The sequence below is a fragment of the Colossoma macropomum genome, unplaced genomic scaffold (genome assembly GCF_904425465.1).
Source record: "Colossoma macropomum unplaced genomic scaffold, Colossoma_macropomum, whole genome shotgun sequence".
Lineage (NCBI taxonomy): Eukaryota > Metazoa > Chordata > Actinopteri > Characiformes > Serrasalmidae > Colossoma > Colossoma macropomum.
The window spans coordinates 12,950,996-12,976,188 of record NW_023494795.1 but is presented as its reverse complement, the minus strand read 5'-3'; the positions used below and the strand labels follow the sequence as shown (position 1 = coordinate 12,976,188).

Here is a 25,193-nt window from a genome sequence, read left to right as displayed (position 1 = left end):
TAGGATGGGACACTCTACAGCAGCTGCACATGAGCCTAAGGTCACCATGCCAAATGCCTGTAAAGTCCCCCAGCATTGGGCTGTGGAGCAGTGGAACTGTGTTCTCTGGAGCGATGGAGCTGCATTTGGGATGAGTTGGAGTGGAGTTTGTGATCCAGAACTAATCATCCAACATCAGTACCTGACATCACTAATGCTCTTGTGCATGCAATCAAATCCTTACAGCAATTTTTCAAGATTTAGTGTAAAGTACTTCCAGAAGAGTAGAGGCTGTTACTGCAGCAAAAGGAGTCAATAATACACTTTTAATAAAAAAAAAAATTAATACCCTTGATTTCAGAGAAAATATGGATGTGCACCTGTCCACTAACTTTTGGACACATAACAATTCATCCTTATACTCACTGTCAAATAAATATTTGAATCAGCACTCTGTCATTCCATGAATAGTTTCTTTACAATTTTGTTGTTGTTGCTATGGGAAACCACCCGTCTCATTCTCACTGTGATTGATCAACTGTAAAAAAAAAAAACGGACATCACTTGGCGACCGTCTGAAAAGTTAAACATGACCATTTCATAAACTCATTTTTAATCTACACAGCTTAAAAACCACTTAATGAAACTGAAAGTTAACAATAGACACAACTTGTTCCTTTCGTAGTAAATACTCGCAGTAAAATAGTTATTCACTTATTTTAGCATTCTGAAAAATCTTCTACCATATTATTTGCTTTGACAGATATACTCATGTCTATATGATTAATCTTATACTTTAAAGGTAATTTGCAAACATTTTTCAAATGTTCTGCATTATTCAGTCACTGAGGTGTGAACAAAGTCAATCAGAATGGTTTAATGTGAAATGATGCATTGTAGATGAACATGCAGACTCAGATTTGCTTACAGTGGTGGTGATAGGAACCAGGGGTCACAATGTCTACAACGCAAATACAGTGAGAGTAGTACGTGAAACAGTAAGACAGTAAGTGAAAAAAGAGACAGTAAGTGAAACTACGTGTCTTCTGAGTTTGGAGGTTTTACATTTGATGTTGATAATGGAAAAATAATGGTAAATCTGGAAAAATATATGTTTCTGTGGATATAATTTTGCATTACAACACCCTGCATTTACCACTTTCACCCAAAAGCTTATTAATTCAGCCCTTTTGTAAACAGACAGCAAGTTGTAAAGCAGGTGTGGACTTCAGTGTATTTATGTAGCATATTTATCCAATACACAGGTGTAAACCTCTAGAAGCATTAACCTTATATTCACAGCACTACTGTATAAATTCACTGAGACAAGTCTGCATAATTTATCTGTCCCTCATGCAAAATTGTACATCTGTGTCATCTGCACTGGACTTTATTACTGCTTATTCTGCACTGGTAATGCTCTTTTGAACAATACTGTTCTGCATCAGGTACTTAATTACTGTGCATCAACACTGCAACTGTAAACTACCTCATCTGTGTAACTGTGACTGTAACAGTAACTATAACTAATTGTAATCTATTCTTCAGCCATATATATATATATATATATATATATATATATATATATATATATATATATATATATACACATACATACACACCGATCAGGCATAACATTATGACCACCTCCTTGTTTCTACACTCATTGTCCATTTTATCAGCTCCACTTACTATATAGGTGCACTTTGTAGTTCTACAATTACAGACTGTAGTCCATCTGTTTCTCTGCATACTTTATTAGCCCCCTTTTACCCTGTTCTTCAGTGGTCAGGACCCCCATGGACCCCCACAGAGCAGGTCCTATTTGGGTGGTGGATCATTCTCAGCACTGCAGTGACACTGACGTGGTGGTGGTGCTGTGTTAGTGTGTGTTGTGCTGGTCTGAGTTGATCAGACACAGCAGTGCTGCTGGAGTATTTAAACACCTCAGTGTCACTGCTGGACTGAGAATAGTCCACCAACCAAAAATATCCAGCCGACAGCGTCCTGTGGGCAGCGTCCTGTGACCACTGATGAAGGACTAGAGGATGACCAACACAAACTGTGCAGCAGCAGATGAGCTATCGTCTCTGACTTTACATCTACAAGGTGGACTGACAAGGTGTTTGACAAGTGGACAGTCAGTGTTTAAAAACTCCAGCAGCACTGCTGTGTCTGATCCACTCGCACCAGCACAACACACTAACACACCACCATCACATTTCTTTGGCACTTTTCCCACCTCTTTGTTTACTGATATGAAAAGAGCTTTAATGTGCGCTGCCTTTCCACGGATAAACACGGTAATATCGTTCATATCTAAAGCCAGGTCATCTAATGTCAGCCGCAGCTTCCGCGCACACTGTGTTTATTTACAAGCCTGATCTTTGTTCCACTGACAGACTCAGAGGGTCCGTCATGGCGGTCACTCAGCTGTTAGACCTGCTCTTGTGGATCGACACGAAGAGCCTGTTAGTGTTCTCCTGTGTCTTTTTACTTCTCTTCGACTACGTGAGGAATAAAGCGCCGAAGGACTTCCCTCCCGGACCGCTGTGTCTGCCTTTCATAGGAAACGTTCCTCAATTCAATTTCGAGAAGTTTCACATTCAGCTGTCTGAGGTAAGTTAATGCTTTAATCTATAGCCTGACAACAATGTCGGCTAGTCTGTGTAACACGGTGTCATTTAACGCGCATTTAGCTCAGATATCACTTCAGTTAGACCAGTTAGGGGTGACATTTTGTATGTTTTCACTGCTGAAGCAGCCGCTTGATGCTGAGCTGCACTGACATTTCTGTCTTTTTTGTTTTTAAACTAAAGCGACTGGAATACGAAGCTGAGTTTGGCTTCCTATTCGACAGCTACTTGTTCGAATTTTCCCGTTCCACCTTAAATGGTGCAGCAGTTCGATTCTGGCGCGGGTGGTGAAGGCAACAGAACGTAACTGCTGCACCATTTAAGGTGGAACGGGAAAATTCGATTTAAAGCCTGGCAAATAGGAAACCAACTTCAGCCCCGTCACTGAAATTCGATTAGTAACACGTTTTTCTGCGTTCAAATGGCACTTTTCTGAAAGTAGGCTAGTTTTAAAGTGAGGGGTTTTCTGTGCAGTGAGCGCTTGAGTATGCGTCACAAAAACTACAATACCCATGAGGCGTTGCATCCACAACTCTCATGAGGCAGAGATCAGCTGGCAACACAACAGCCAGAGGAGGGAGAGTTTATAAAGGCACCGCTAAGAGAGGATTAAATCCTTCAAAAGAGAGTATTACACAAACATTACAACCGAGAAATTAGCCCTTTGTAAGCAGAAGAATGTTATGTCTTGTGCTTGTTGTAGTTTCTGGAACATTTGATGCAGTTTCTTGTCTGTCTTTTCCCAACATTTCTCTGCATGTTGTGTTATGTGTCCTGCTCTAATAGACCCAGTTTCCCTCAGGAAGGCCTCTTAACCTCTGTGTTAGTTCAGTGTTAGTTCAGTGTTCAGTAAATTGTAGGACTCATGAACTCACTTTATGGACAGTTAACTTCATCTTTTTTTGTGAAACGATGAGTGAAGGAAAAAAGTGCATGTGACCTCAAGAGTGCTTCTCGATTTTATGGTGATTCATTTGTAATGTGTTCTCACCATTTTCAGTATGCCAAAAAATATGGGAGTGTTTTCAGTATTCAGATGTTTGGACCGAGGCTTGTTGTGCTGAATGGATACGAGGTAGTGAAAAAGGTGTATGTTGACCAAGGGGAGGACTATGCTGATCGCCCAGATGTCCCTATGCTTCGTGATACTGTCGGAGATAAAGGTAAGACTAATGAACTAAGTCAATCAGTTGTAATATGTCCTTTAATCTCCCCGTGCTGATACACTGTAGCCCAGAGAAAAAATTTATTGCTGAAAAGTTGCTCTTTGATGGCTCAGGAGACGTAAAGGTGATTCCTCTAAAAGTCCTTAGGAGAAATAGCATTAGACAACAAGGAGAGATGAGACACAGGGGAGATAAGGATGAAATGAGAGTTAAAGTTGCAGATAAACAAAGTGTTATTATTGTTTTGGCAAATCTGAGCACAATGTGTGACCTTACTGGAATCTCAGCTGAATCTCGAGGAGACGTAAGATTACTGGGCACTTGTGTAATAAATGTCTGAGCAGCAGGAGACTGAAGCAAAAGTCTCCTTTGTTTTTCCATCTGATCTCATTGTGTTCTGGGAGAATCTACAGAGATATTGAGGTTTCTTTTTTGAGTTTTCTTTCCTAGAGTGTTTATTGTACTCAGGTTTGTTATTTACTGTTTACCTTTGTGACATATTGTTTGATGATTAATCTCCAAAATGGTTTACAGGAGAAGGAAAAAACATACTTTAATGTACATCAGAAGAACCAGACTTTTTTCCAAGTAATTTTGGTCCATTTATCATGAAATTTACACACAATGTAAAGGGCAACAGACAAGCATGCATTATGTTATGCATTAGCATAGCATAACAAGAAAAAACAATTGGGAGGCAAAACTTGACTGAAAATTGTTTGACAAACAGGAGTTGTTGCTTCCAATGGATATGCATGGAAGCAGCAGAGGAGGTTTGCACTCTCAACACTTCGGCACTTTGGACTGGGAAAGAAAAGCCTGGAGCCCTCCATCCATCTGGAATGCCGTTACCTGACTGAAGCTGTATCAAATGAACAAGGTAACAACAGCTATTTAAAACTTATAAAAATGAGTTATTTCAGACTTTATAAAAGTAAGTTGTTCGTATACTGTAAACCAATTCAGAGTTATTTTAAAGAGTGTATTGTGTTCCACAGTCAGCAACCACGTGGGTCTTTAATACTCAGTTGACTGTAATGCACACACACACAGGCTTTTTTCAGTAATGATAATCAGATATAAGTGACTGCAGGTAACGAGGTCTTGACCTCGGAGTAAGGAAGTTTCAAGGTCACATACAATTCAAAGTATTGTGACTGTCCACGTCTCAATATTTTTTTTCCAGTTTTTATTGTTCTACATCACAAACACAGCAGCTGTTCTTTATAGTGCATGAAAAGTCCATGATGAAGGGACCAGTAGAAATGCTACAGAATTACATGAAATAAAATCTCTTTACGTTAACATACATTTCAAGTTTAGAACATTATTGCTTTCTCCTGTAAAATTACTTGAAAACATTATTTGTTACTTGGTTTTTTTTTCTGGTGTATTTTCATTACTCTACATTTTCCACATGTGTAACACAAACATATTCCTTGCACTTAGCTAGTTGGTGAATCCTACTTGCACCAAAACAAAACAGAGTCTGAAATTATTTTGTGTGTTTGCAGCACATGTATATCTAGCAAACAAGGACCCTGCAGACCCTGTGCAAATCAGTTGTGGGCTCAGGCCTCATGTGGATAGGCCACAGGGAGCTTGAACTTTTGCACAGAGAGTGTCTACTTTTGTTGGAAAAAACAAAAACCGGGCCTACAATAAATCAATGTCTGTAATTCCAGATACACCATGTTTATGACATATTTATTTTATGCAGTTAAAAAGAATAATTTCACAACAAAGAAGTGTCTTTGGTCTCTACTATCACACAGTATCTTGCAGATTCAAGTAACTCCCTGGGTACACAGCTAATCAAAAGCTCACTGAATAAACAAGAACCACGCTAAATCATACTGTTGGCCAAATTTAGGGTGACCATAGTGGGCCTCATCTGGGTTTTTTTTATAAATGTTCACATATATTAATCATGTTGTACGAATTGACTGGAACTGTCATATTAACATTGAAAGCTGGTTAATTATTAGAGGTCAGTGAACTAGAAATAGCATTACCAGCTTTACAATCAATGTTGTTTCTTTTCCAGGACGGCCATTTAACCCTCGGGCTCTGTTGAACAGTGCTGTCTCCAATGTGATCTCTGTCCTTGTGTTTGGCGATCGGTTTGAGTACAGTGACAGCGAGTTTCAAATATTGCTGAAGACGATTAACGAAGTTGTGCTTCTTGAAGGAGGCATTTGGGGTCAGGTATATGCACTCACATGGCAACCAAGAGGTAGTTTGTGCACCAAGCATTATTATCAGGTCACGTTAAAGGACTTAATTTTTTATTTCCTTTCACTGTAGTGAAAATTTGTTAAGATAAATGTTCAGGGCAAAATTAATATTCTTGCCATTGAACTGAGTAAATGCTTTTTGTGTACTCAGTACCTCAAAACAGTTGCCAGGCATCAATGGGGCAGTGATTAAGCAGTAAAGAAGTGTGCTTCACAAGGCCGATACTTGTCTCCTTTTGTTTCCAGTTGTATAACATGCTCCCATGGCTCATGCGCAGAGCTCCTGGACCTCACCAAAAAATATTCACTTTGTGGAAGAGGTTGTTTGACTTTGCCCGTCGTAAAATAGAAGAGCACAGTGTGAACTATGACCCCTCAAACCCGCGAGACTATATTGACTGCTACCTCGTTGAGATGGAAAAAGTAAGTATCATTCTAAGGACTGGTGCTGTTGCAATTAAAAAAAAAACAATAAATTAGACTTGGGCTGGTATACAGCGATGTTCTGCTCCTGAAACATCATCTTGGCTATTTTTGGAGGGAAACATTATCACATATCTAAGAAACTAATCCTAGATCTGTGTTCCTGCAATGAGTTGCTTTGTCAATATTAACCCAGGGCCATTGCTCATAAACCATCTGAGATTAAAATGCTGATCGTGGGTCATAAATGGAATAAAATGCAATGAAACATGATCGTAATCTGATTCTTTGCTGACTCTTTTTATAAGATTAAAATGGCCAAGGCACACATTAACTGTAAAAAACAAATTTAGTTTATATAGTTTTACTAGTCTTACACTACAGAGGCATCGCATCCATTTAAGCAATTAAAGCGGTTCATAATATACTAACTAGCTAAATGAATAATTAAATACATAAATTTTAGAATTATAATACATCCATAATATTGTGTCTCCATTTAAAAAATTACTTAAATCTTAGAATCCTAGGCTTACTACATACTAAAGCTTATAAATTAGTATATACAGGGACTTCAGTGCAGTCTGGCTGAGCTATTCTTCTCAAATCTAAAGAAGATTTCCAGTGGTGATTGAACATTGGCACTGCAATTTAGTCTAAGATTAGGCTTAATCCATGTCTGGAAACCAGCCCTATATGTCCAAAGGTTTGCAGTACACCTCATTCTAATTAGATTCAATTCATTCACAGCTTTTTAACATGTTCTCTGCAGTGGAAAGATGACGAGGCGGCTGGTTTCGATATGGAAAACTTGTGCTCTTGCACATTGGATCTCTTCGTGGCTGGGACTGAGACCACAGCCACAACTTTGTCCTGGGGTCTGCTGTACATGATCAAATATCCTGAAATACAGGGTCAGTGCAAAATAATTTGTCTAGCCATCTACTCTAATATTCATTGTGTTCATATCTAAGCTCATATTAAGCTTCATATTTCTGTTCATATATAAGCTCTTCTGGTTAGGGAAACACTCCTCACCTGTTTACAGATAAAGTCTTTTTTTGGGTCATGCAGTGCTTTGCAAACAGCTTATATCTTGTAAATTTAGCCAAAGTTCAGGCTGAGATTGACCGGGTGGTGGGGTCTTCACGACAGCCATCTGTGATGGACAGAGAGAACCTCCACTACACAAACGCTGTTATCCATGAGATCCAGAGGATGGGAAACATCCTTCCACTCAACGTGGTCCGGGCTGCCACAAAAGACACCCAGATAGAAGAATACTCAATCCCAAAAGTGAGTTTGATCAGATGTTATCTATATGCATACACACTAGGGGCCAACTGATAAGAGCATTTTGTGGCCAGTACTGATACTGATACTGATTTAATGGGGCCGAAAATTCCAATAAACAATGATATCAGCTGATATGACTTAATATTTAAATTTTGTCATTTAATTTTGGAACTGAGTAGTTTTAGTTAAGCCATGCTGTACTGACTGATATGATGGTCAGTTCTCAGCAGAACAGCAGAATCTCATAGTCTTAAATAATATAATATTGTAGCACTTGTTAGTGTTAATTACCTCTTATTTTTCATTACCTGTCTTCACTGAAAATGGCTTTTTTTGTTATTCTCATGCTAAAAGTTAGATTTGGATACATTTTACATGTTTGTTTTCTTTGAACCATAATGGTTTGAAATTCAAATGTACCTGTTCAGTCTGCGTTGCTGTCAAAGTGAAACAGGGGGTCATTATTCATTTTCGCTGATACTGATATGGACCAATATCAGTTAATACAAATCGTATAACATCAATTGATGTAAATCAGTATCAATATATCGGTCAGGCTCTGTTGCTCTAATGCAAGACTGTATTCAAAAGAAGTTTCAGTTCATTCAGTGTTGAACAAAGCTGTAATAATTCATGTGACAGTTATCAATGATGGTGTCCTTTTTTCTGCAGGGCACAATGGTGGTTGGCAGCTTGACATCTGTTCTGTTTGATGAAACGGAGTGGGAGACACCTCGGTCCTTTAATCCAGGCCATTTCCTGGATGCTAATGGAAACTTTAAGAGGAGAGATGCCTTCATTCCTTTTTCTGCAGGTGCAGTAGATTTTCTTTTATATTCATGCTCTTGTTGTATTGCTACAGTTTGAAATAAAAGAAAATTTGAGTTATTTAGCCTTACAGAATTAGGATGAAAGCCCTTCTTCATTTAGCTAGTGGTGGTGTAGTACTCAAGACTGTTAATTAAGGACTTTGGTCTTGTCTTGCTCTCTACGTCATTTGGACTCAGTCTTGTCACTGTCTCTGGGTAAGGTGAACCTGACATTATTCTCAAGACTAAAAAGTCTTGGTTACCAAGAGAGGAGAGAGTATGTGGTCACTGCAGGACAGGTGAGGTAGAGACAGAGGCAGGCTTCCTGAAACTGCCCGATTTCAGTAACCTTCGCACTTTCGCTATTGACAGTTCTTAAGGTTACACACTAATTATTAGACTTCGGAACACATTTCCTTCAAAACAGTGGGATCTAATTGCTCACCATGCAGGGTTGCCATCTCACTTCCTGCTCTGAAATGCAGGGGTGTGGCTCAAATGAGGCACTGCCTATAGACTAAAACTCTGTGGTTCAGTAAGGACATGAAAACGTGGGATAGCAACACACACGCCCACACACATATATATATTAGTGTGTGTGTGTGGGCGTGTGTTGCTATCCCACGTTTTCATGTACATATATTCTTTCATGTGTGTATGTATATATATATGTGTATATATATATATATATATATATATATATATATATATATATATATATATATATATATATATATATATATATATAATCAGTACCCTATAAATGATGGTTTTGTATATATTCAGCTTATTACCATCTCACTGAATAGAGCATAGCTTAATTCTTATGAAACAATAATAATAATACTTAATTGTTTTTAAATAGATTTTTTTAAAACTCTGGAACTGTAGTTAGAACTAATTTGGTAGAACGGTCCATATATACATGACCAAAATACATTGCCTGTGACTGTGTTCTTAAATGTTTGAATGATTATGAAGAAATTGGTTATAATTGTGTTATATGAACACAAAGTTTGCCAACTTTGAATAAAGAGTTAAGTAAGTAAACTCGGTAAACTGTGGTCATAGACTGTTGGTTTAGAAACATTTCGCTGGAACCCAGAAGTTCATGGAAAATGTGTTAATGTGTTCCATCCATTGCATTATTATTTTTACTATAACAGTATTTTTTGAAGTAGCTGTTGTTAATGATGCTGTAAATTATATTTTTTCCAGGAAAGAGGGTGTGTCTAGGTGAGCAGCTGGCTCGTATGGAGCTCTTCCTGTTCTTCACCGCTCTGCTTCAGCGCTTCACTTTCAGACCACCAGAGGGTGTCGAGCCCCTTCTGGAGTACATATTAGGGGCCACACACAGCCCTAAACCATACCAGCTCTGTGCCTTTCCACGCTGAGATATTGAACTTACATGCACATAATTGAAAAGAAGGATTTTCTTTTTTTGTTTTCTTTTTAAAGGATTTTGATGATTTTTTGTAGCATGCTTGTTTTACATGGGCCTAAGGTGCTGTTATCTTTATCAATCACTGCAGCTCTGTAACTGCAGAAATTACATCATCCTTAGACTTGCTTAGCATAGCTTTGCATAGTCACTGCATAGCTTAGTCGCTGATAAATCTGTAGCTTAAAACATGAGACAGTTGTTTTCCTTAAGTAAAAACAGATATGACAAGTCATCCCTATCATATATAGATCTGTGTCTTTCCATGTCTGGGGTTTCATGTTGGATAGTATCATAATAGAGGCACCATGATATTTTGATAATTACCAGATATTTTGATATCTGCTGATTCCGTTTATTTACTTCCTATCTGCTATGGGGAGCATAAGATGTAGCAATAGATATATATCAATGAAACTTGTCAGGATATGCATTTGACATAAATTAGCACTAAGTTTTTTTGAAAGCTTTTGTAAATAATTTTGGGAGATCTGTGGGAGAAAGCCACAGATCAGCATTTACATGTATCACAATAAAAATAAAGAGTGAAAGTATTGAGTAAACATTGTGTTGAATTGTGTTGCACCGAAAATAGTAGACAGTAGTTAAAAATTCCACCAATTGTTCAAACTTTGTACATCAATCAATAAGATGTACACAAAGCCATTCAGAGTGGTTTGATATGAAATGGTTTATTGTAGAGAAACGTACTGACTCAGATTTCCTTACAGTGGTGGTGATAGGAACCAGGGGTCACAATGTCTAGAACTCAAATATAGCCATTTTATTTACTATCCAAAACAATCAGTGGACCTGCATGTGTGTTTTCACATGTAACGATTGTGAAACAGTGGTAAATGTTTTTTTTTTAACAACCTGCATGTACCTCAACACCCTTTGTGTCAGGCCCGTGACACAAGTTATTACTTATTACGTTATTACTTGTTAGTACTTATTCGGCCCATGAAATTATTTTAATTTTCTATTCTTATTAGCCCGTTTCACCCTGAAATGCACAATAGTTCCCAGCATGCACTGCAATGCCCCGAACAACAATCTATGATCCAGTGGTTACACAAAATGAAAAGATGCCTGGTGTCTAGTTCAAGCAAATAGGCAGTTTTTTAAAAAAACAGTTGCAGTTTTGGCATATTTTGAATAAACAGTGGCCTGTTCAGGTCATGGCAAAATGTTAAGTAAAAATCAAAATTAAAAACAGCTGGCTGACGGATTTGCTGCATTTTTTTTAATATGGCCCTATTAGTGGTTGAGTTTCACACTCTGCTCTACACCATGAACTGAATTTAAAAAATCTGCTTTAGGCCAAAAGCTTGTCTCAAAACTATCATAAAGCAAACGAACAGGCTTCAGGCAGCGTTGTATCCTTTTGTGTGATAACTTTCTGCAATGTAGCTTTTAGAGGCTTTAAATTCTTTAGACGCCTGGTTCCTATCACTATCACTGTGAACAATGCTGGCTGGTTAAGTTTCTTAAGAAAGGCACATTTTCACATCAAACCACCCTGTATGACTGTTTACCACTTAGCAATTTAATTAGGTAGAAATTGTGAAAAATCAGTGGCATTCCCCTTCAATAATGTCAATGTTCAAGTATGTGTCACCTCATAAATTGAGTAGGACAAGGAGTATTTACTGTCGGTGTTTTGGAGGACTGGATTATCTCCAGCTTTTCCACTCGTGTGTGCTTTGGTCAGTTGACACACTTGGAGCTGATTTCCCAGTCATGAAAGCTTAGTCTAAATTACAGCACTAACGGTGAATCTCCATTGGAAATTCTTCTTGGTCTAAGATTAGGCTTACTATGGGATCTGTTATAGAACATCCTCTCAGTTCTCTGGGCACTTATTTTGCCTCAAGATTGAGATTTCTGTAGTTTAAGTTGTTAGGTTATTTGTCTGGTAATGTTAAAAGGGGAGGACTCAGATGAAAAAAAACTGGATGTGTATGAAAAATATCCATTCATAATTTCTAAAATGGTGACATACCAGGACCACAACCTTAAATTTAACTCAACTTTCAAGGAAAAGTACTTTACAGGAACCAAAAATTCAAAATACATAATTAGAGGAACACAAAAAGGCAAAACCAATGAGGAAAAGTACTAGATTAGAAACCAATAACAGTAAATACAGAAATATAATATGCATGAACATGCACTCTCACCATCTTAATAAAAAGAATAAGCCTTTCATTTCCTTCAGGGCTCAAAATACTTATCAGACTTAAATTTGAGCACTACAGAATGCACACATGCACTTACCAGCCAGATCTACCTACCACCACTGGATACTTTGCTCCATATGTTCTCCATAGACTGACCTGGAGGAGGGTCACAAGGTGTATTGTGGAACTGGAGACCCAGAATAGCCAGAACTGTTGTTTATCTTTATTCAGACACTGTTCATGGTTTCTAAGGTTTTTTACAGCAGGGTGGGCCACTGTACACTGTCTTATCTGGAGAAGGACAGTGAAAGAGTAACTAGAGGCCACTGCAGGCTTCTGTAGCGGTGCGTTCTTCGTATCTTAAACATGACAGACATTCAGCAGTTTACCGAGTGGATCGACATCAAGATTTTTTTGGTGTTTGCGAGTGTTTTTGTCCTTTTCGAGTATGTGAGGAATAAACCACCGAAGAACTTCCCTCCCGGACCGCTGAGTCTGCCTCTTATAGGAAACCTGCACATCATCGACCCGACGAAGATCCACTTTCAGTTTGCAGAGGTAACTACACAGCCTATAGATTCTATATAGAGCCATATACAACACATTCTCCATCAGTCTGGAGAACCACTTCACCATAAAACAACCATTTAAGCATGAAGATAGATAGATAGATAGATAGATAGATAGATAGATAGATAGATAGATAGATAGATAGATAGAGAGACAGACAGACAGACAGACAGACAGACAGACAGATAGATAGATAGTTGGATAGATAGATAGAACTTTATTGATCCCGCAGGGGAATTGCAGTGTTACAGAAGCAAGACATATAATTGCACATCAACTTACAAATTTCAGGCAGATATAAAAACATTAGATGGTTCTTTAGTAAAGAACATGGTTCTATGTAGAACCATGAAAACCCAAAGAACCCTTTGCATGATTAAAGTGTTCTTTGCATGGTGAAATGGTTCTTTAGATGAATAGAGAATGTGTTGTAGATGGTTCTATATAGAACCTTTTAGATAAGTGTTCTATATAGCACGAAAAAGGGTTCTTCTATTGTGATGATGTCAAACTTGTAAGAATAGAAGAGCCCTTTTTGGTGCTACACAGAACCATTTTCAAAAATATTTAATATAGAACCGCATAAAGTACATTCTCCATTAATCTACAGAACTATTTCATCATGCAAAAAAACCCTCTACCCCATACCCTTTAATCATGCAAAGGGTTCTTGGAGGGTTCATAACTCCATATAGAACCATTTTCGTTATTAAAGAGCCATCTTTTGTGAGTGTGTAGAATGTGTGGCTCTAAATAGACACATTCCCTTTACCAAAGAACCCTTGAAGAACCATCTTTTTAAGTGTGTAGAACTGGTGGTTTGAAATAGAACCATTCCCTTTAGTAAAGAACCCTTAAAGACAGATCTTTTGTAAGTGTGTAGAACTTGGGGTTCTAAACAGATGTATTCCCTTTTCTAAAGAACCCTTGAAGAACCATCTTTAAGTGTTTACAACTCGTGGTTCTAAATAGAACCATTCCCTTTACTAAAGAACCCTTGAACAACCATCCTTTTTAAGTGTGTAGAACTGGTGGTTCTAAATAGAACCATTCCCTTTACTAAAGAATCCTTGAATAGCCATCTTTTTAAGTATGTAGTCTCTTGTTCATTTTGTCACACTAGTTTGAACAGAACAATGTATTTATGTGAGAAGACTCCCATATGGGACGCCTGCATAGTAGTTCACATACTATTCATACATTTGTCTCGTGTGAATCCACTGCTGAAATGAATGTGTTACACTTTTGCTCCTTTCTTTGCAGTTTGCAGAAAAATATGGAAATATATTCAGCGTTCAGATTTTTGGGCCAAGAGCTGTTATTGTGAATGGATACAAATTGGTAAAAGAAGTGTATGTCAACCAAGGGGACAGCTTTGTTGATCGTCCAGTCTCCGCACTGTTTTATGACATTACTGGAGACAAAGGTAGACCACACTGATTTATTTAACACAATGCTTTTTATATGATGTTACAATACCTTCATTTGCCATCACGCTGCATAACATTACTGTGGTGCAGCTTTGGCTTTTATTTATTTTTGTTTTCCACTGGTTTTTAACAATGTTTCACACGTACATGTGCATAAAAAGGGAAAGGTAATTTAACTGTTTGCCAATATATTGTCATACAGGGCTTGTTGCCTCCAATGGATATGCCTGGAAGCAGCAGAGGAGGTTTGCACTTTCAACCCTTCGGAAATTTGGACTCGGAAAAAAAAGCCTGGAGCCCTCCATTCACCTGGAATGCCACTACCTGAATGAAGCAATGTCACATGAACAAGGTAACACCAACCAGCAAAGTTGAGGTAACTGATAAGCGACTCTTTGGAACTCACTTTAAAGGGCCCATATCATGCAAAAGCAAAGTTTCCTGTCTTTTTTTGAAACAGTTTAATGTAGCATGTTAAAAGGTTTCTAAATATAACATTCACTTCCCAGTCCATATAGTCCATTCAAACCAAGCTGCAAAACAGCCCATTTTCATTATTTTTGTGCTGGAATGATCTGTTCAGTGTAGACTATAAAGGTAAGCAAGTTTGTAAAATTTGTGTGAGTTATGTTTCTTTTGTTGTATGCAATAATATTCAATTATTTATTTGCCTTTATGATATTGTGTTATATATAAAATACATTAAAAACACTTCTAATATTAATACTCTGAAAACATTAATGAGTTTGCACGTAGTGGGTACACACAAATCAAATCATTTATATGTCCTTTAATTTTATCTGAAATGCTTGAATTGCTTTCTCCAGGCATTTCTCAGACGTTAGATAGGAAGTCCTAAAATTACATGAAAGCTTTTGGTTCTTTGTACTCGTGACAATAAGTGACAGTGTTCACTAGTGTGTATGTGGTGTTTCACTGCATGAATGGGTTAAATGCAGAGGTGAAATTTCCCCATTGTCGGACTAATAGGGGTCACTTAATGGACTATTTTAATTAATAGACTTAATAAAATGCTGATCTTTGATCTTTCATAATTGTGTTTTTTGAGGGTGAATTTTGAACATTTTTTGCTGGAAACCACAGAAGCAATCTTGCAACCCTGACTTAGTAAGGTGTGGGAATGAAATCATTAAGTTGTGGCTTCAAAAATAGGATCCCATGTAAATTGTGGCCACACCAGTAGCAGCACTGTAATTGGCATTTTAGATGGGCACAACTAATTTGTAGGTGGGCTGAATCTCACTCCTGTGGAAGGGGGGGATATAAGCTTCCAAAACCTAAGAAAAGAACAATAACTGAGGTGTTTGATAAGCTTCTTTCATACACTGCAGTAGGAGACACCTGCATGCTACTCAACCTGAGCTCAGCATAAAACTTATCTAAACTCGATTCTCCTGCTTTGCACACAGAAGCAATAATGACCAGCATAACTTTAATATGCTGGTGATTTCTGGCGTTTGTGGCTCCAGTGTTGATAAACTCATTATTGTTCCAGGTGTAGATTAGATTACTGTAGTTACTGTTTACCTAATGCTGTGTGGGTTGCTTGGCTACTTTTGTGCCCTTAGCAATCCTCGTTTATACGCTTCCAATCCTCTAATCCACATCCCTACATTTACCTTCGAAATGCTGACAGTATTACTGCTAATGCAGGACTCCATGAATTCCTAGTTTTTGTACCAGAGTGATGAGTAATGAGATTTAGAGCCCATTAGCTGTAGCTGGCTGTCTGAGAGTGTGATTGTGGCTCAGGAGGAAGTGATGCTTAGCAAATGCCTCAAAAGTATGGTTAAATAAAGTGATTTTAATAGTTCTTATCCAAAATGTAATCACCTCTTCCAGCCACTCCCCTCTGGTAGAAGATTCAGGGCCATCAAAGCCAGCACAACCAGACATGTTAACAGCTTTGCCCCCAGAACTGTAGCACTCACTGACAATGCTTTTTTCTTCAAACAAAATTGATACCAAAGTACTCATTGTGATTTACTGTGTATTCTATAATATAATGGTAACTTTCCAGGGAGACCTTTTGATCCTCAGTTCCTGATAAACAACGCTGTCTCCAATATCATCTGCATCCTGGTGTTTGGCGATCGGTTTGACTACAGTGACAGTGAGTTCCAAGGCCTGCTGAAAACGATAAACCAGGCTGTGTTTCTGGAGGGAAGCATCTGGGCTCAGGTACATAAACCCAGACCTGAGTGAGTCATATAATTGCATGACCATGTTAAACTTCTGGTCTGGCCAAACTACTAGTGTGGTAAGTCTGAGAGTATCTTGTCCTGCTAGCTTCCTCTCAGCATTAAACTTCTAAAAACCCCTTATGCTTTTTTGATCATACCATAGGAAACAACAACAAGAAGGGCCTCCAAGAAAATGTTATCCCTTTTGGCCATACTATAAGGAAATACAACAGTAAAGGCCTCCTAAAACCCTCACCCCACCTTCCAATGTGTCATGCATAGGAAATTTAAACAAAATAGAATAAACTACTTGAAAGCTAGGGATGATTTTTTTTTATCACAAGAACTGCAATTTTAATTCTAGCCTATGTTATCAGCAACGTTGCCTTAACAAGTTTGAAGTGGGGAAATTGAACCTAATAACACACAGCTTTTGAACTGCCTGTAGATGAGTGAGACCAATCAGAAGCAACCAAACACCCATGTGCTGTATACATGATGACACAGCCTCAACTAACTGGCAGTCTGGCACACTACGTTCAAGTGAATGTGCTGGTTTTCTTAGACAAAAAAACAGACCTGGATCTAAATTTATTGAAAATAATCACAATTTAAATTGCAGTTGCTTTATTGGTTAAAAAAATGCAATTATACATTTTCTTTAAATTGTTCAGCCCTAATGGGAGCATGACTAGATGTCAGCTCTCTGTTGCAGGAGTATACTAAAGGAAAGATTAGTGCTTTAGTGAATTGTGCACAGTCTTTATGTGGCTTGCTCTGTAAGGCCAACACTTGTCTTTTTTCTGTTACTAGTTGTATAACATGTTTCCATGGATCATGCGCCGAGTGCCTGGACCACATCAGAAAATACTCCGTCTGTGGGACAAGGTGACTGACTATGTCCGAGCCAAGATAGAAGAGCACAGAATGGACTGTGACCCCTCAAATCCACGAGACTACATTGACTGCTTCCTTGGGCAGATGGAAAAGGTATTGATCTTGTTATAGGGATGCTCTGGAACAGTGTTTATGAAGCATCCCAGAGCAGCTGATGTGTTTTATTAGTAAAAAACAGGACAGCTAGAGAAAATGAATAATGACCTTCATTACTCTGGACTCTGGACAAGATATTGGCCTAGTTACTAATAATTGCTAAATAGTTGCAATTTATACTGGACTGTATCCTGCTTTATGCTGCTGTTCTTATTGGGCATCATCCTCTAGCTGTTTCTTATTGACTGATACTGTGGACCAGCCATGTTTTGACAGCTGGCACCAGAGCTCTTCTTATCATTTATACTGCTTTATTGCTGTTGGCTGATAAGGAGCTCAGCTATAATGGAAACCTCTGTCTTATGCCTGATGAAACAAAAAAGCTGCTGGTGTACTCAGCAAAGGACTGGCCACTCCAGAGTTCAGTCCTCCGTATCATTGAATGTGTTTGGGATTAAATATCCCTGTGTTTTTTCCTGATACTGAAAAATGATGAATTTGTACTAAATGGCCGTTTTGATTGAAAATTGAATAAATGAAGGGTGGTCTCTTACTTGTGGATAGTATTATATTATATTATATTATATTATATTATATTATATTATATTATATTATATTTTACAACTTAACCACACATCAGGCCTCAGGGACCTGTGATCTTGTGTAAAAAATTATATAGGGGGTGAGCCAAAAGTGAGGAACTACCCAAATTATGTGGAATCATGTATTACACCAGTGGGTATATATATGATGTATATTACCCATTGATCTAATAAATAATAGTAATATTGAGATAAAAAAAATTAAGCATCTTACAGATATTTGTGCGATTCCTGACCTATATATAAAATTGTTCACTTATCTGCAGGTACTGAATTGAATCAGGTGTGCTAGATGAGACACAGCACAGACTGGGAACCCTTGGGCTAAGCTGTATTTTATTGTGTGGTTTTCCTGTTTGTCTTTGCAGTGGAAAGATGATGAGGCCGCTGGTTTCAGCTTGGAAAACTTATGTTTTTGCACATTGGATCTGTTTGTTGCTGGGACTGAGACCACAGCCACTACTATATACTGGAGCCTGCTGTTTATGATCAAATATCCTGAGATACAGGGTTAGTGCATATTGACTTTCTGGCTGTTTGTTCTTGTACCATTTCAGGACTTATTGCATTACCACCTGGGTAGAATCAATCATTTTCATTTAGAAATGTACATTAAATTATGGTTGGACAGTCATACCACCTGACATTTTTAGACTTTAAAAGATATAAAGGCATAAAATGAACTTTAATTTGATGGAAAATGTATTTACAAAAATGTGATATTATAGAATAATATTTCATGTATATATAAAGTTATTTAATAAGTAAAATAAAGGACTTGGACAAAAAAAATACATCATGTCATTGACTCAGCAGGGTTTTATTAGTAAAACATAAATCATGAAACATAAAACTTTGGTTTTACTACTTACTGCCACTACTGGATACACACACACACGCACACACACACACACACAAACACACACACACTCACTCTCGCTTATCCTCCTGTGCGGAAGGCAGGAAACACCCTGGATGGGTTGCCAGTCCATCACAGGGCCACTACTGAACAGTATCAGCTAATGTTTACTGTGATGTTCCCTAAACGAGGAAAATGCCACACTGTAAAAAAAAAACATCATATTTTAACTTAAAAAAATAAATGGCAGTCTTATCATTTCAATTTCATTAAGAATCAAACTGTAAGCCAACAGAATAGCAGCGTGTGTTAATATGAAGATGTTAAGGCAGCCAGATTACTCACTTTAACTTAAAACTTTTTCACAGTGCAGGTTGATTTTTACATACTTCTGCAGAATCCTGATTCTGGTTTTTACTGTTTTCACACTGAAATTTTCATTAATATTTCCAGTTTAGGGCACATGTATCACACTCAAACACACAAGCAGACACTCCTTCATACATTTGTCCGCCTCTGAAACTGTTTCTATCTTGTTTATTTAGCCAAAGTTCAGGCCGAGATTGACCGGGTGGTAGGGTCTTCACGACAGCCGTCTATGCTGGACAAAGAGAATCTCCCTTACACAAACGCGGTTATCCATGAGATCCAGAGGATGGGAAACATCGTCCCACTTAACTTGGCTCGGACCGCCGGGAAGGACATCCAGATAGGAGAATATACAATTCCAAAGGTGGGCTCAGTATTTGCATACACATGTGCCACTGAGATGTAAGCCAGGTATTTAAAGCATCTCTCTGTTTGACAATGCAGCAAACCTCAGCATTGCGTTGTTTTCCTGGGGCCTCATCCATAAAGCTCAGATATGCTTTCACATTCTTTTATACGTACAAAGGAGGGGCTCACCAATTTTCTGAATTCACACAGTTTATTAGGGGAGTGCAGAGCACAATATCTATATAACAAATATAACAAATTTTAGTGTACTTAAACATGTTAAACTAGAATGTGCTTTCTGTCTGTTTCTCGTGTAGCATTTGGAGTCATTTGTGAATTCTGAAACTTTTTTATTGTATTTGTCAATTCAGTTTTTCAATGCCTGTGTATAAGACACAGAGGATATTATTGGACCCTCCTGCTGCCTTCAATATAACACCACTGTTAAGAGGCTCCAGCTTAATTCATACATGAAACTAAGTAACTGAAGTACACCTAGAGTAATCATATTAATATCTAATGCTTTATATGTGATTATTAAAACACAAAAACAGATAACATTAACAGGAATAATAATGTCATTTGCAGAAATAAGAAGGTTTATTAAAAACTGTGGGTGCATACGTGAACAAATTACCACAGTCCAGTTGAGAAGTGTTTAAGACAACAGTCCTTCATAACATACAGCCAAGGCGGATCAACGTTTCTTCTTTTTTGTCGTTACTGACTTTAACTAAGCAAAAACACAGTATACAATCTATTTTTGCTTTACTTAGAATTTAAAAATGTATTGGAATTGTTGTCAGCTGTATAATAATTGACATGACAGCTCTTTTGCAGCTCAGATATGCACGTTTTTCCAACTACCATCCCGCATCCCCAAAATTATTTTGCCTAATTTCAAAATTGAAGAAGACATGTATCCCCCACCACCGCATCCCCCACTTTTTAAAGCAATGCATATAATCAGCTCAGAGAGAGAGCAAGTCAAGTGAAAGTACAGCTTCCATTCCCTGTGATGAATTATAGTCATTTATTTACAGAATGAAAAACTGAAAAAAACACTATAAGGTAGAGAAAAGCACAACTGAATGGAGGGAAAATGTAACTGATTTTTATGTACTTCAAAAGATTCAAATAAAATATGATTCTGGTCAGTTTCTTGTATTCACATAGCAATGGCATTTGTAAATTCTTACAGCTGTCTGATGGACACTTCTGAAAATTCACCCTGAAATACTATTTTATTTACTATCATTATTTATTTACTACTATTTACTAAGACATATATACATACGTGATTTTCACTTATAGTTTGTATAAGTCACAGAATCAGATTATTTTAATAACCCTCTTGGTGTCTGTAATAGAGGACCGTTTTTGTAGCGTGTAAAGAACTCACAGAAAGAGTTAGCCAGGTTAATGTACGGCTTCTTTATGGCAAGACTTTATTGTAACACAGTGTCACAACTAAGCAGTGCAAAGTAAACAATGGTGAGTTCATATTCCCCAAATATAAATTCGTGTTTTTTTCAAATTCACAGATTCCTAAAAACATAAAAATGTCATGTTAACAAAATATATTTCAGTTTTGTCATTTTTCAATTTGCCATCAATGTGCCAGACTTTTTTGAACAAATATTACAACTAGGCCCCTCATCCTGACCCGATTAACCTTGCCTACTTTCAGCATCATAACATCCATTTGCAGGGTACGATGGTCTTCGGCAACCTGACGTCAGTTCTGTTTGATGAAGGAGAGTGGGAGACCCCTCAGTCCTTTAATCCACGTCACTTCCTGGACGATCAGGGCAACTTCAGGAGGAGAGAGGCCTTCATGCCATTTTCTGCAGGTGCGCTTAAACATTGTCTTTCTTCCAGATTTTCTGAGAGCTTCTGCCTTTAAGTGATATGTAAATATATTTCATTAACGGATTGAAATACAGACAACTGAAACAGGACAGTATGTGCTTAGTGGTGTAACTAATTGAGGGTGGGAGGGGGGTGTGGCAGTCACACTGGGGCCCAAGGTGCAGAGATGCCCATGGCAACTGGGCCCCTAAAATCTTTACTTGGCCCCTCACATAGACAAATACAACTGTACACCCACAAAGAAAGAGCCGATTTCTTAACAACATACCAGTTAGCTTCAATCAACACTACACAAACAGCACTGACATCTATGTATCCCCCTCTTTTTCATAAAGAACGCATGGTAACTAGTTTTAAATGGATCCGTCACAAACTACAATGTGACAAATATTCATTAGTTATAAAGCTCTTAAATAGGTAGTCTAATGTAAACAGTTACGGTAGCATTAGATGCTAATGGGTGGAATGGCATGTCTTGAGAGCGTTGACTTGTTTGAGACATAAAAACAGTGAGTAAATAAACAAATAACATTGTATTTTTTTTAAATTAATTGAAAGTAATTTTTTTTTTGCACTGGTGCCCCAAGTTATGCCACTGATTGTGCTTTTAAGATTTACACAGTCAATATAATACAGTAGAATACAGTATCTTTTTTATCTGATGTTTATTTTCCATTTTTCACAGGAAAGAGGGTGTGTCTCGGTGAGCAGCTGGCTCGTATGGAGCTCTTCCTGTTCTTTACTTCTCTGCTGCAGCGCTTCACTTTCAAACCACCAGAGGACATCGAGCCCAGTCTGGAGTACAAATTAGGGGCCACACACAGTCCTAAACCATACCAGTTCTGTGCCGTCCCACGCTGACACACACACTCACACACGAGAAAGCCAATGCTTGAATATTTTAATTATTCCGTTAATCATGTCTTGGTCTTGCCCTGCGATGGACTGGCGACCTGTCCAGGGTGTATCCTGCCTTCCGCCCAATGACAGCTGGGATAGGCTCCAGCATCCCACCGCGACCCAGAAGGATAAGCGGTTTAGATGATGTATGTATGTATGTCTTGGTCTTTATTAGTTGTTGAAAGTTTGTTGCACTTTAGTACTTGATTGTCCTAAATAATCACAGTATAGTGTTTATGTTAAAGCTTTAGTGATATTGGAGCTCCATCACTCCAGAGAGCACAGTTCCTTTTCTCCACAGCCCAATGCTGGGGGGCTTTATACACCTCTAGCTGATGCTTGGTATTAGACATGGTGACCTTAGGCTCATGTGTGGCTGCACCAGAGCATCCCATTCTATTGGTAATGCTTTTCTGTGGAGATTATACAAGCTGTGTGTGCACAGTGGAATGACTGTATCAGCAGTGGGAACACTTTAACATAGCTGAATTTACTGATCACCTGTCGTATTAGTAATTGTTTTTTTAACCCAGTCTTCTGACCGGAAGGTTGCCGGTTCAGTCCCCTGAGCTGACAGTGCGTGACTGAAGTGCCCTTGAGCAAGGCACCCAACTGTTCCCCGGGCATTGTGGATAGGTCAGCCCACCGCTCCGGGCAAGTGTGCTCACTGCCCCTAGTGTGTGTGTGCATTCACTAGTGTGTATGTGGTGTTTCACTGCACGGATGGGTTAAATGCGGAGGTGAAATTTCTCTGTTGTGGGACTAATAAGGGTCACTTAATCTTAATTTTGTGCATCTACCAACAACAAAACTGATTTTATATTGTTGAAAATAATGATTTCAGACTGTAATTCCAAATGTGTATGTGTACAATGGATATAAAAAATCAGCACATCCTTATTGAAATTGCAGGGTTTGTTGTGTAACGTAAAGCCAGAAATTAAGATAAATCATAGAAATACATGATTATTAGTAAAAATAATTGAAAATAAAAAACAATTCCCTGGTTGTATTAGTATGCACACTGTTTTATAAAAGGGGCTTTAGCTGTGTTTGGACTTTACAAATATCCACTGTACACGCTGGTCAAATATATACAGACATACAGAGCTGTGCAGGTATACAGAAACATACATGTTAAACACAATGTGTACAGGAATAAAAAGAAAGGGGAACATTGTACAGTTGTCTAGTTAACTATGTAAAATTAAGAAATTGAAAGAGATCAGTCTATATATGCAGTGTAAGCGATTATAAACAGTGTATGAAAGTTGAACTATAATACATTATAAATACAGTGCAGATCTACAGCAGCACTCCAGTAACACTGTTTAGCAGAACGCTGAAGAAAATACAGGAACAGTCAGTGACGCTGACATGCAGGGGTGGAATTTGTGGAATCTTATGGCTTTATGTCTTCTGTGTGCGTGTTTGTGTGAGGTGTGGAGCACAAGCCAGTGTGGCTCAGCTCCTCTAGACTCTCTCTCATTGTGACCTAGTGACTCTTCTTTTGTTTAAAATAAAGACTTGAGGCTGTAATTATTTTCATTCAGCATTAACACAGCCCAGTTATTATAGCCTTAAAAGTAACATTGTAGCCTGAATCCAGGCCTGATTTTAATATCAGAAAACACTTCTCTGTCAATAAAAGAAACTGCATGGTACGACTTGTACTCATAGTCAGGGTTTGCTTGAACTTGGCATTGTAAACACAGTAACCCATTCAGTGTCACCTAACCACAAGGGTTGCCAGTTGTCCAGTATATTCCTGAATCGGCTTGGATTTTGGTTGTCTGTCCAGGGAAAATTAAATTTGGTTCCTGGATACAGAACATTTCTTATGTATAAACTGCTTCTTTTTTCCAGTTAAACCATTTGTATACAAAGAATGGGTTTGATTAGTTCAGATTAGGTTCTTTAGCTGAACTGGCATCTACCTACCTTAGTGTGCACAGCTATGCCTCCAAAAATCAAGTCCTGAAAGTGTCCTAAAATTTTACGGCGTATCCATACTGGTCATGGATCTGCTAATATATGAGCCTATGCCATTTTATGCCACTCATAGAATGAAGTAGCAGACAGTACCTTGAGCCTACTTTCCTTTCATCTGTGTTAATTATAGGAGACCTATAGCAAAAATGTATATACAAAGCCTTAATCTGTCAACTGATTCAAACAAACTGGTGTAGTTTCAGGGTAACACTTTACTGTAGGGTACTGTTAATTAGGCTGCATGACACCTACATAAGCCTGAGATGACATATCCCTACATAAATGTTTATCCAATAGGTGTCATTCACTATAAAATGTTACATTTTCTATAAAGGTTACAAGTTAACTAAAGTAGCCTTTATGAAAGATGATGCCTATTGTAATAAGTGTTTATAAACATTTATGTATGGTTATGTCAGTTGTAATGACAAGCATGCATAGGTGTCATGTAGGCCTATGAACAGTACCCTACAGTGAAGTGTTAAGTTTTCAGAAACTGTATAAATGCTGACCACAAGAAGCAGATTTCATTGTTGATGGCAGGCCATAAAACAGTCTGCCTTGCATAGCTTACTTTTACCTTTCATCTTTACTCTGACTTTCTTGTTTGGGTATGCTGCAGAACACAAAATGACACTCAACTTCAGAGGTCCGTACGGCCTCTCCAAAAACATCTGTATTATTCAAGCCAAGATGAATAAAACTGTCATAGTTTGCTCTGTTGGGCTGTCGATGATGGAAGGGTAATAGTGTTTGCTGGTACAAGGAAAAGATATAAAACGGCAACAGTCGTTATTTTCTGGTCTGGCTTCTTGAGTAGTTATCAAAACATCATCATCTACTTGTTAAGGTCCTTGGAAGGCAAATGTGGTTTCCTAGAAAAA

At 38.0% G+C, this 25,193-nt stretch overlaps 2 protein-coding genes across 2 annotated transcripts; both read left to right on the top strand.

Moving 5' to 3' along the window:
- Positions 1–2,381: 2,381 nt before the first annotated feature.
- Positions 2,382–10,550, top strand: LOC118815408 (cytochrome P450 2J2-like). Its single transcript, XM_036581513.1, has 9 exons — positions 2,382–2,598; positions 3,616–3,778; positions 4,512–4,661; positions 5,829–5,989; positions 6,265–6,441; positions 7,214–7,355; positions 7,550–7,737; positions 8,410–8,551; positions 9,765–10,550. Exons 1-9 carry the CDS (start codon positions 2,398–2,400, stop codon positions 9,938–9,940), a joined length of 1,500 nt encoding a protein of 499 aa, XP_036437406.1. The 5' UTR covers positions 2,382–2,397; the 3' UTR covers positions 9,941–10,550.
- Positions 10,551–12,442: 1,892 nt separating this feature from the next.
- Positions 12,443–22,391, top strand: LOC118815409 (cytochrome P450 2J2-like). Its single transcript, XM_036581514.1, has 9 exons — positions 12,443–12,728; positions 14,004–14,166; positions 14,373–14,522; positions 16,212–16,372; positions 17,188–17,364; positions 18,338–18,479; positions 19,374–19,561; positions 21,257–21,398; positions 22,103–22,391. The coding sequence occupies exons 1-9, from the start codon at positions 12,537–12,539 to the stop codon at positions 22,276–22,278; spliced, it is 1,491 nt and encodes a 496-aa protein (XP_036437407.1). The 5' UTR covers positions 12,443–12,536; the 3' UTR covers positions 22,279–22,391.
- The last annotated feature ends 2,802 nt before the right edge of the window (positions 22,392–25,193 follow it).

Bases quoted from the DNA above. Each gene is read 5' to 3' on its own strand.
- LOC118815408 (XM_036581513.1), top strand. From the start codon at position 2,398: ATGGCGGTCACTCAGCTGTTAGACCTGCTCTTGTGGATCGACACGAAG. The intron at 7,356-7,549 runs GTCAGTGCAAAA...TTGTAAATTTAG, and splicing joins CAAATATCCTGAAATACAGG to CCAAAGTTCAGGCTGAGATT. The intron at 8,552-9,764 runs GTGCAGTAGATT...TATTTTTTCCAG, and splicing joins CTTCATTCCTTTTTCTGCAG to GAAAGAGGGTGTGTCTAGGT.
- LOC118815409 (XM_036581514.1), top strand. From the start codon at position 12,537: ATGACAGACATTCAGCAGTTTACCGAGTGGATCGACATCAAGATTTTT. The intron at 19,562-21,256 runs GTGGGCTCAGTA...ATCCATTTGCAG, and splicing joins GAGAATATACAATTCCAAAG to GGTACGATGGTCTTCGGCAA. The intron at 21,399-22,102 runs GTGCGCTTAAAC...CATTTTTCACAG, and splicing joins CTTCATGCCATTTTCTGCAG to GAAAGAGGGTGTGTCTCGGT.